The sequence below is a fragment of the Lepidochelys olivacea genome, assembly GCF_965140295.1.
Source record: "Lepidochelys olivacea isolate rLepOli2 genome assembly, chromosome: 12".
Taxonomy (NCBI): domain Eukaryota; kingdom Metazoa; phylum Chordata; order Testudines; family Cheloniidae; genus Lepidochelys; species Lepidochelys olivacea.
This window is the reverse complement of record NC_140422.1, coordinates 18,068,067-18,080,520: the sequence shown is the minus strand read 5'-3', so window position 1 is coordinate 18,080,520 and position 12,454 is coordinate 18,068,067. Positions and strand designations below refer to the sequence as shown.

The 12,454-nt window shown below is 42.0% G+C and overlaps 1 protein-coding gene across 4 annotated transcripts in view; it reads left to right on the top strand.

Annotated features, from left to right (window-relative positions):
- PHKB (phosphorylase kinase regulatory subunit beta) overlaps nt 1-9,396 on the top strand; it is a 209,590-nt gene extending 200,194 nt beyond the window's left edge. For 2 of the 4 annotated variants that reach the window (XM_084644481.1, XM_084644482.1), the window contains one exon: nt 8,363-9,393. In XM_084644481.1, coding sequence (XP_084500607.1) covers nt 8,363-8,500 — 138 coding nt within the window. In that variant the 3' untranslated portion in view covers nt 8,501-9,393. Of the gene's footprint in view, nt 1-8,362 lie in introns of all 4 variants that reach the window. The other 2 variants (XM_084644484.1, XM_084644483.1) reach the window with 2 other exon arrangements.
- The last annotated feature ends 3,058 nt before the right edge of the window (nt 9,397-12,454 follow it).

Sequence of the window (12,454 nt, the reverse complement as noted above, 5' to 3'; positions counted from 1 at the left end):
AGAGGAACTCGGTATCAGAACCCGATTCTACTTCATCTCCAGCTAAGAGAATGACAGGAACATCCCCCAAGTTACTCCCAGCTGATAAAAGAGATCAGAGAGGAGGAAGAAAGGCAGGCTGCCAGCAAGTTTTAGGAAGCCCAAACATTGGAGCCAGCCAGCACAACACCACTGCAAACGCCCAGTGTACTGATGGTGAGCACCAAAGAGGAACTTGCCCAACAAATGCAGGTCCTGACAGAATGGATAGCTGAGCTGCAAAGCATCATTGACCGAGCTAAGACTTCCAGGAATAAGGAGCCTCAAACTGTGGCGATTGAAAAGTCAGCATTTAGAGCCACCATCCCACCCAGGCGAAGCGGGAAAGGACAGTTCTTCTGCTACCGATGTGGTCAGGATGGGCACAGTGCTGCCAAGTGCCATACTGAAGAAAATCCCTCCTTAGTGTATGGAAAGCTGAGGATCAGTTGGGAGAGATCCAGTACCTGCCAGAGGGTCTGGGGACAGGGACCATCCAGGCCTGCAGGGTTTGAAGATTCCCCCAGAAAAGACTGTCCAGCTGGGATCCCCACAGGACTGATAAGGTCCTGAGCAGAGGTCACGGTGAGGATTGAAGGGGCAGAGTGTAAAGCAGTGCTTGACACTGGATCTCAAGTGACTATTATATTTCAGTCATTCTACCAACAGATGCGTAGGCATCTGCCTATACAGCCACTGACTGGCCTTGGTCTGTGTGGCCTCAGCCTGGATGAATATCCCTTCCAAGGATATGTCACAGTGCACCTGGAATTCCCAGAGGAGGTTGCTGGGGTAAGAGAAGAGATAGACACAGCTGCCTTAATATGCCTTGACCCTAAAGGGACCTCTGATGTGTCTGTGCTGATAGGGACCAACTCCAGTCTCTTCAAGGTATTTGCGGATTACTGCAGACAATGGGCTGGGGACCAGTACCTGCATACCCTGATGATCCATAGGCTTTGTGCTGAAGCGTATAGGAAAATGGAGAGTGCTAAAAAGGAGATATCTGAGCTACCAATTGAGGCACTGAAATACACAGGCATGACCCCCTGAGTAGTGCCTGCAAGGATGGAGCAAGAGGTGCTTGTCATGAGTACCTAGCTGAAAGGCAGTAAAAGGGCAATAGCAATGGTAAAGCAGCTGGTTGAAAGAGAGTTCTCTGAAGGAGTTCTGGTCCCCAGTGGAGTCATGACCCTACCTGCGGAAGCCCACGAAAAGGTAATTATACTGATTGCTAATGAAACAAGTTGTGATGTTCTTGTGAAGCAAGGACAACACATAACAGACCTCTTTGAGCCTGAATTAGTTGTAAAACCCCAGTGTGAAACTCAAGTTCCAAGAATAGACCCAGCAAAGTTTGACGTTGGAGATTCACCAATGTCCGAGGAGTGGAAGGATCGCCTGAGGAAGAAACTTTGTGAAAGATCCAAGGTGTTCTCACTGCAAGATTGAGATGTGGGATGTGCAAAAGGAGTAGAGCCCAACATCAGACTACATGACTCAGGGAGAGATCTAGGAGGATTGCTGTCTCCGAGATGGAAGATGTGCGACATCTTCAGGAGCTGGCTATGAATGGCATCATTACAGAGTTCCGCAGACCATACACCTCACCCATTGTGGTGGTCCATAAAAAGAATGAGAAAATTCGGATGTGTATTGACTATCGTACCTTAAACAGCCGTACTGTGGTTGACCCGTACACTATGCCTCGAGTCCAAGATGCCTTAGACCATTTGCTGGGAAGCCAGTGGTTCTGTGTTGGATCTTCAGATTGGATACTACCAGATCCCTCTGGGAGAAGAAGTTAAGGAGAAGATAGCCTTCATCTGCCCATTAGGGTTTTATCAGTGTGAACGCATGCCACAAGGATTTCTGGAGCACCTGCCACATTTCAGTGTCTTATGGGGAAAGTTGTGGGAGACATGAATTTACTGCAAGCGTTAGTTTATTTGGATGACCTGATTGTGTTTGGAAGAACCTTGGAGGAGAATGAAGAAACACTTCCTAAAGTGCTTGATAGGTTGGAGGATTATGGTTGAAGCTTTCAATTGACAAATGCCAGTTCTGCAGAACCTCAGTGAAGTATGTGGGTCACATCGTGTCCCAAGAGGGTGTGAGTACTGATCCCGATAAAATAGAAGTACTCACTACATGGCCATGGCCATGTCCAAGTAACTACAGAGAACTCAAGACCTTTTCTTGAGGGCTAGACAACCAGCCCACAAAGTTGCTTGAAATAAAGTGTGTCCTAGCTCACTGAATGTTAGAATGATTGATTGTTTTGGTAAAGCTGGAATAACCTGAATATTCTTAGAAAAAGTTGGTGTCTTAAAATGAAATGTTTCCTCTTTGGTAGGGGAGCAAGAAGCTAAGCGGTGGTGTTATCTAAATAGATGCAGGATATGATATTTAAAAACAGCCTGAAGTTAGAATCCTAAATCCATACTGAGGCACCTAAATAAGTGCCCAGATATTTAGAAGTGCTGAGTACCCAGAAACTTCAACTGACCTCAACAAGAACATTTTGGTGGTAACACAAACTCAGTTTTGCATCTAAAGTGTTTACCCATTGATTATTGATTCTAGAGGAGGTCGCCATAACCTACTGAGCTGTTTCTTCATCAATAGTTTAGGAAACAGCACTAGTTTCTAATTAACCACCAGTCCCTAAATAGTTTTAAAGAAGATATTCCAAAATGATATAGAAGTCTTTCTTCTGCAATGGCCTCTGTACATTCCCACTTACAGAATTTGATGCCTCTAGTGGTGAACTACAGAATTGTATACCAAAGTTCTATCTAATGGAGAAGAGCAGTAGCGTGCTTATGCTAGGATGACATGATTGGATCCATCTACATAAGGAAAGAGTACCTCTGACCATCTCAATTCCTTCACCACCACTGCAGAGAGCAAAACTGAACTACCTCTCGTGCACATGAGTTAATTAGCCTATCTTCTTGTAGTTAGTTCTTGGTTAGTTCCTTATAGTATAGTTAATTAGTTGTTGCCACTGCTTGCCTCAGACTGTGGGTCAGTCGACTCGAGCTCACAGGGCTATAAAATTACAGTGTAGACGTTCTGACTCAGACTGGAGCCCAAGCCCAGAAGTCTACACAGCAATAAAATAGCCTCACAGTCAGAGCCCCACAAGCCTGAGTCAGCTGGCATGGGCCAGTCGTGGGTGTCTAGTTGCTGTATAGACATACCCTAAGTTATCAAGCAAGAGTCACACCCTGCTTTCTTATACAAAGTGACCTGTTGCACATTGTGAGTGGATCAAGAGGTGGGTGGGGAAGCAGCAAGTTAAGACAAATAGAAATGACTGACTAAGAATGAAGGTCAAATTAGGCAAACTGCCTGTTACCCCAAGAAATCCAAACTACATGTTAAACTGTATATTGTTTTCCTTGTAAACCAAATATACCATGAGTAATCTCACTGCAGATTAAAAGCTGCACATCTGATTGCCTTGTGAGTCAGATCAATATCCTTCTAGATGTGAATACAGTCTTTGAAATGAAATCTTGTTATACCAATAAAATAAAAACCAGCAGGATCTTATTAAAGGGAAAAAGGCAAAATACCACATTTATTGTGAATACAGAAAGAATCATAGTAAGCAGTTAGTTATAGTTATAACATTCCATTCAATCTCATATTTATTCACACATTCATTCATACAAACACACACATACACAGGTTCTGCAAGGTTGTTATCATAGTTACCAGCCTTAGAGTTGCTCATGCCAAGCCACTGGCCAGGTGGCCTGGACATGAGGAGGGAACAGGGCCTTGTCGGATGCTCATCTGATGCTCCTGGAAGTTGGTTTGCAGAATCAGACCCCAAAGTTCTCACTTTTTAGAGTCTATTTTTATAGGAATTTCTTCCTATGCCAGTCTATGGGAATTGCTTCATCATGCTGTTGCTGAATCAATCAGCAGATAGCACATTCCTGACGGCTCCAAGATGTTATCTTGTTCTTTGGTTCTCCCATTCTTGAGGCTGTTGGGTGGATTCCAGTCTGCCCTCCGGGGGGGTCCTCTGGTTATTTCCACTTGACGCCTTCTTCAGCCGATGGACACTGGATTCTTAGGCTGGCACCTCCCTGATCATTCACACCAAGCATCCATCCACATACATTCTCTATCTCTATTTTAATCACAATTGTTAATACAACAAAAGGGCAGGGAGTCTCTAGGTGCTGTTTCTGTTGTTACAGAGTATTGCTTTGAGTCTCTCTCTCTGCAAATTGCTTTGAGAATAGTCTCTGTCTTAGAATGTACTAACACAATTAGCAACTTGCAAGTTTCACACATAGAGGGAGAGAAACAGTACCAAAAACCAAGAGACCTCTTAATTAGTAATACCCTGGAATTTAAACTCTGGGGAATCAAACTCATTTGTGATTTTAATACAGAACTTCTTTAATATGATCCAACAATCTAACCACTTGTTGTTTACTGGATACTGATGGAAGCAACAGAAAAACTGAAAGAGCTGAAATCTGAGCATTTACTGGGCACGTACCCAATAGAAATCAGAGGATGGTCACCTCCATCAAGCCCTAAAACTAAGGTATATAAAGCTGAAGTCACCAAGTGCTCAAGAAAGTTGACTGAACCCATCAAGTAGCTGCAGAATCTTGAGTGCAACTGACACTTGGACTAGCTGTGTGGAAAGGACTCTTCTCCCATCTCAGAGTTAAGAAGGATAACAACAAGCGGTTAGATTTCATTTCAAAGATTGTATTTCCCCTTTTATCCTTTAACATAAATAACTGTAGTCTGCACTCTCTGGTGAGACCTCAAGTAACCATATTTTAGATTTTAACTCCTTTGTAAGTCCAAGCAAACTGGCATATGACTGAAAATCATAACTTTAAGTAAATGCTTTTACTATTCTAAACGTGTCCCTTTTTGATCAATCAAGTCAAAGAGTAGTGATCACACTCTTAAAAGTGCATCCTTGGAAGTGTGATAAATGTTAGGAATTGAGAATTTATGATAGTAAGTAAATGTAATAAGAAATCTTGGTGATTTGCACTGTTTCTTGATGTAACTACTGAGCCTTAATTCTAGTATGTGGTAACTGCTTGCAAGACGACTGGATGTGTAGTATAGACCTAGAACACTGGTTGTATCTATACTTTAGTGGTGAACCGTTGCCTATATACTGATGTGATTCTGGGTGAATTAATAAGTTGTTATTTAGTTAAGAATAAGCAAATGTTCTGATTTGAGAAATACTCTTCCATTTAAAAGTTGACCTGAAAAGAATCCAGTGTTTAAAACTATAAAAAACTAATACTCCCCTGACTCAGTAAAAAGGGGTTATCTTATTAGATACCATTCTATATTGGCTATTAAGTTATCCAATTGGCAAACCAAGTTGGTTAGATTTCAACATAAGAATGGCCATATTGAGTCAGACCAAAGGTCCATCTAGCCCAGTATCCTGTCTTCTGACCGTGGCCAATGCCAGGTGCCCCGGAGGGAGTGAACAGAACAGGTAATCATCAAGTGATCCATCCCATTGCCCATTCCCAGCTTCTGGCAAGCAGAGGCTAGGGACACCATCTTTAAAATGTAACTGGCATCTCAGTAAGTTCATAAAAATTGATCTTCTTTCACACTTACAAAGCCCTTCAGAAAATCTAACAGATTATGTGTTGCCACTGAGAAAACAGAGTCTTTCTCGTTGAATTAAAACGTGTACTGAGCATTGTTATACATTGGCCAAAGAACTGGTACCTCTGGGTTTAAAGACGCGTTATGTAGCTGCTGATGTAGCATGTCTGAGACAGATCCCGATTGTAGGGATTTGCAAAGAAAGAATAAGGAGTTCTGTTCATATATTCACTAAGCACTACTAATTGGATGTGGCACAGTGATCCAATGCTTTGTTTGGTAAAGTGGTGCTACAGTTTTTTCCCTAGAACTCCTTGCCCTTCACTGTCTATGGTGAGAGTGGGGGCACTGTGCTAATCTCCCATACACAGGAATGCACAGAGACCCTTAAGGAAGTAATGAAGGTTACTTACTAATAACAGTTGTTCTTCAAGAGCTACCTCTGCATTCATGCTGCCTACCACCTTTCCCTCTGCCTTAGGAATCTGTAGGCTAGGGAGAAGGAACTGAGGTGGTCAAGATGAGGAGTGGGTTCCTCCTTATATATATTAAGCCAATGATGTCATCTTAGCAGGAGAGCACTACAGTGCCCCACAGCGGAAAATGCTTTGTTGTATAGTTCCACAGCTCAAGACTAGAGATGCCAAATCCCTAACTTGTGAATGCACGCAGGCAACTCTCGAAGAACAATAGTTATAAGTAATGCATTTTCCTTAAATACTAATTAATGGAACTTTATATGATTGTTTATGAAGAGAGCTCCTAGATTTAGAAAATGTATTAAATTAGCTCCTTAGTTTTAGGAGTAAGAATTGTTAACATAAAATAAATTAGTGGTTTGAAGCCAGAATGCACTACTTAGTAGACCCGGATGGGAAACTGTTTATCCACCCATGAAAATTCTCAACGTTTCAAAAATGTTCACGTTCCACAGCAGGACCAACCTAAGATCTTTTGGAAACCTTCATGAAAAAAACATAACAGAGACACCCACTCCAGCCTAGCTAATAGCTAATAGCACAGAAGCTAGGGCATTCACCCAGGATGTGGGAGACCCAGGTTCAAGTCTGTGCACCTCCCACAGTCTGAGTGAGTGCCCTAGCCACTAGGCTGTTAGCTAGGCTGGGGAGGGTGTCTCTCTCAGACCAGAAATATGTTTCAGCAAAAAAGTTCCAGTGTAGATGAAGCGACATTTCCCAATGAGAAATCCTTCTATCAAAAAATTCCTGACCAGCTCTACTTAGTACTTTTCTATTAATACTTCCCTATTAATAATTATTCCAGCACAGAAAGCTTCACACAGAATTAAGGTGCCTTACATTCATTCCCAAAACATACACTAAAAATACAGAAAATCCTTAGTTCAGGTTTTTTCACAAACTCTGGCCTTGATTCAGCAAGGTACTTATAATATTCCTAACTACCTTACTAAATCAGGACCTTTAAAAATTACTTCTTCTTTCATGTATAATATTAGACAATAGCCTCACAAATAAGGCCTGGCTTACATTTAAATTTGAGGTTGATGTAGCAAGAAAGGTCAGGGGTAAAAATCCATACCCTTGAGTGCCATAGTTATGCTGACCTAACCTCCAGTGTAGACGTAGCCAGGTCAACAGAAGAAGGCTTCTGTCGACCTAGCTGCCATCACTCCGGATGCTAGTGTTCCTAGAGTGATGGAAAGACCCTTTCTGTCACTGAAGGCTGTGTCTACACCAGGGATCGGCAATCTTTGGCACGCGGCCCATCAAGGAAATCCGGTGGCGGTCTGAGACGGTTTGTTTACCTGCAGCATCCACAAATTTGGCTGATTGCAGCTCCCACTGGCCGCAGTTTGCCGTTCCAGTCCAATGGGGGCTGCAGGAAGCAGCGTGGGCCAAGGGATGTGCTGGTCGCCGCTTCCCGCAGTCCCCATTGGCCTGGAATGGCGAACTGAGCCAGTGGGAGCTGCAGTCGGCTGAACCTGCAGATAAACAAACAGTCCTGGACTGCCAGCGGATTTCCCTGACGGGCCATGTGCCAAAGGTTGCCGATCCCTGGTCTACACTAAGGGATGACGCAGGCGTAGCTACTGTGCTGTATCTATGCTGCTATAGTCTCTGTAATGTAAACATGGCCTAAGTATAAGTAAGTCATCAAATTTTTCATATAATCCCTAATTGAGCTTTTAAAATACCTGGACTCTTATGTGATGCGAGTCTAGGAAGAAAATATTTGTTTTTTCTTCTAAGGTTAATGGAATAAGTCCCATACTTTAACTGCATTTTTAAACACAACCTTAGTCATGGAGTTGAAACCAGCCCCACTATAATGTTTGAAGAGAGATTATCTAACTAATATGTTTTGCAAACAATGTGAAGAAACTGACCTGTCATTAGGAAATAAAGAGGAAATTATGTGACCAGATTATGTAATATATTCTTTCACAAAACTGTGCCCGAATAGGTACACGCTAAGATTTCCAAGAAAGTCTTTAAGCAATTGAACATGTACATATTGTACCTTTAGAAAAATCTTAGATTTTAAAATTCCTGTTTGACAACTAATTGAACAATGAGTGTGTCATACAAAAAGACTTTCAAAATCAATAATGAGAATTGCACTTTTCACCTATAAAGTGGTTTCAATTAACTTACTCTTTATCAAGGGTTAAACTTGATTCTTATCAATCAACACTTCGTTAGAAAAATACACTTTTTTGTTTTTGTTTTTATAGGATGACATGACTTCATTTTACAACACTCCCCCAATGGGAAAAAGAGGAACATGCAGCTACTTGACTAAAGCTGTGATGAATTTATTGTTGGAAGGGGAAGTGAAGCCAAGCAGCGATGATCCTTGTACCATTAGCTAAACTTCAGAAAGAAATATAGGAACCATTGCTTATTTAGGTTTTAGTGTTGTTTTGCATGTGATGTTTAATTCCTATTTTGAAGAGTAGTCATGGGCAGCAATATAAATCTGTACCATCCTTCACTGTGATAAACAGAATTGCTTAGGGTAGTAAATACCACAGCTGATTTGGCAATAAAAATAAATATATTTAATCAAGAAAAAAATCTCAACAGCAATCAGCAATCTTCACCTAAATGTCAAAATAGTGTGCTGACTGAAAATTATGCATGAAGCATGACATACAGTTCATATTAAATGAGCCCAATGATATTTAAATAAAGTTGGCTGGGCCTGTATTTTTGGTTTTGCAACTGTTTAAAAACAAATGATACGCTTAGTTATTTGTGTAATTTTGAACTAACAGTTTATGCAAGATTTATTACCTCTTTCTTCCATTTGTACTGTAGTTCATTACAAAATGCTGTAATTTAAATGCTGAGTAAAATACAAAATGCAAAATGTAAATGCTGAGTAAAATACAGCCAGAATTTTTAAAAAACAGAATACATTTGAACTAATGGTTAGCACCCAAAACAGATGGACACTTAACATAAAAGCTAGAGTGGTTTTGTATTTGGTCACCTTAGTCAAAGTGGAGGTAAAATAAAAACAATTTAATTTGTATAACGTATGAGAATTGTTTAGGGTTTTAATGGCTTAGTTATAACCTGATTACACAGATTGAAGACAGCCAGAAAATGAAATACAAAATATGTAGAATTGCTTTTTATATTTTAAATAAATGTCATTGCAGCTAACCACATGTTCAAAAGTTTGTATGAGATTTATAAATTAACAGTGGAAACATTAGTTAATATGGGATGGAAATTTTTAAAAATGTATTTAATTGAAATTAATGTTGGGAAGATGATTGAAGAGAGACTTTCATTAAATATAAGCGTTTGACAAGTTCTTTCCTGTATTGACGGTTTATTTGTCTCCTACGCTTGATTATTACAGAATCTACAGATTCGAACTAACCCTGCTTGAATTATTTTGAAGAAGGTAGTTTCCACGTTCCTTTATAAAAGCTTGCTTTTTCTATCAGTAACAATGCCCTTAGAGTCTGATCCAGATCTTGTGGGAAGGACTCCCATTGGCTTTTATTGGATGAGGCCCTTTTGAGCATATATCATCAAAACAGCTGTTGTGACAGAATAAAATATGTTCAACTGATTGAGACTTGTGTATAGCATTGGAAATCTAATAAATGGTGATCCACTACAAGTATATTTACAATAAGTTTTTCCTTTAAATCTGTATTAAATACATAATAGTGAAATTGAGCCACAGATATATGGTGAACAGAATATGAAAATGATGAAATGAAGATCAGCGCAGTTTAAGTACCTACGCAGAAATTAATTTAGGACAGGTGTTCTCTGATGATGGTCATGGACCTATAGTAATCTACAGACCTTTTCCTGGTGATCACAATTAAATAATTCTGGAACCACATGGTGAGGCGATTGATTGTTGAGTAGAGAAAGGATCCCTCTCTAAGTGGTCTACAGAATTAAAAACAAATTTGAAAACCTCTTGTTTTCAGCCTAATAGTAGGAGTTAAAAACAGGTGCCATTGGCCTTTTAGTTTCAAAATATTTTTAAACACCTGCAAGAGAAGTTAAGTAAAAATATTAACACATTTATCAGAACATTGCAAGACTTAAATCTGATTTAAAGTTTACAATCTCACAATGACTGATTCAGTGAAGCCAAGTTTATTCTATATGCACCAGCTGTTACAAATCACTGAACGAACAGCAGTTTGTTTTATTACCTGGCCCTCATAATAAGTCATTTTTATTTCATCACTTTGTGGTGCTATCAGAGTCCTACAATGTTGCATTCAACTATCAGAATTTTTTCAAAAACCAAATTGTTTCTAATATGTTTAAAAATGATGAAATACTGTCAGCTGAATATCACAGTGAACTCTCAGCACATTGAGTAGGAGGTTTTAAAGAGACTGGATTGCGGAGACAACTTCTTGCTGCGATTGTGTCATCAAGAGGTAGTCATCCAGGTATGCGATGACTGTGTGTCCTTGTTGTTTCATGTGGACTGCTACCACCATGAATACCTTTGTGAATGCTTGTGTCATCACGCTGCTGAATGGGAGGACATGGAACTAGTAATGTTGGTGTCGCACTGTGAAGCGGAGGAATTTCCTATGAGATGGGTGGATGTCTACATGGAAGTATGTGTCTTTCATGTCAAGAGCTGCGAACCAAGCTCCTGTTGGAGGGAATAACTGATGCCAGTGTTATCATTCAGAACTTTAACTTCCTGATAATGTAGTAGCAGGTGAAGAACTAAGATGGGTCTCCACCCATCACCCTTCTTCAGGATGAGAACGTATGGTGAGTAGAAGCCTTTTCCTTGGTATTGGGGAGGGAGGCCCTCTATTGCACCCTAGAGGAGCAGGGCTTTGGCTTCCTGTTGAAGAATCAGTTGATGGGAGGGATCCTCGGCGGGGCTCAGGTGGGAGGGCAATGAAGTGGAAAGGAGAGAAACTGAAGTATCCATGGTGGATGATCTCCAGTACCCAACTCTCCAGGGTGATCTTGCCCCAAGGGTGAGCAAATCAGGCATTTCAGCAGCTGAAGATGATGGGCAGGTGAGGTGGTTGACATTGGAGGTGGGTCGCGGGCCACAAACTGCATATCAAAAGACATCCTTGCCCTGCAGCTGGGAGAGGGTCAAGGAAGTTGTAGTGGCAGAGAATTGGGTTCTCTGGGACCTCTGGCACTTCATTGATCTATGATGGATGATCGTAGTAGGATGGGTAGGTTGTGTGAGGCCGTGGTCAAAAGGGCTGCCTCGGGTTTGCGCCTCGGAGCTGGGATTCCCAGGGATTGCAGGGTGGACTATGAGTCCTTCAGAAAGTGCAGGGACTCATCCATCTTCTCACAGAAGAGGTTGGCCTCATTGAAATGGAGGTCTTCATGGTATTTTGGACCTCCCTGGGGCAACCAGAGGGTTGCAGCCATGAGTCCCTGCACATCACAAGGCCAGTGGCTTGCGAGCAGGAAGCAATGTCAGCTGCATCTACTGCAGCCTAGAGGGCCACCTTTGCCATTAAGCACTCTTCATCTATGAAGGCCTGAAACTGGGCATGGTCATCTGTAGGAAGCTCATCATTGAACTCTGCTAGCCTGTTGTATGTGTTAAAATCATACTTGGCTAGTAGAGCCTGATAGTTCACGATACAGATCTGTTGGCCCGCTGAAGAGAAGACTTTCCTGCCCAGAAGGTCCAGTCACTTGGAGGACTTGTCAGGTGAAGTGGACATCTGCAGTTGTTGCTAAGCCCATTCCATGGCCACCTGGACAACCAGTGAGGTGGGGGCCTGGTGCGTGAATAAAAAATCAGCCCCTTTAGCCAGCATGGAGTAGCATTTCTTGGACTCCCTTTGGAGTGGGGGAACACGTGGCTGGTATAAGCCACACTGGTCAGGCCAGTTCCAGGATGGCCTTGTTTATCAGGAGAGCCACCCTAGAAAGTCCTTGTGACTGGACAGTGCCCTGGAGATGATGTGGGTTCTGGACTTCTTCCAAGGAAATCTGCAGATCTGCAGCCACCTTCTACAGCAGTTCCTGACACTGCCAGTGATCGTCTGGGGGAAGGAGTGGGAGAGAGATGATTGCCTCACTGGCAAAGACGAAGCCCTGGTTGGGACTGTCAGTGCTGGAGGTACCAACTTGATGTCTTCCTCTTCGTACATCGATGGTGCAGGATGGTGCGTGGGGGAAGCACGGTGACCCTTGTGACAGCTCCGGACATCTCTGCTATGGGTCCCAGAATGAGAGGTCCCCCTGTCTAGGTGAGCCCCTGTCCTGAGTGGATCCTAGGCAGGAGGGTAAGGGTGCCTGGGCCATGTGTCCATGCTCCTACATGGCAGTGGTGATGC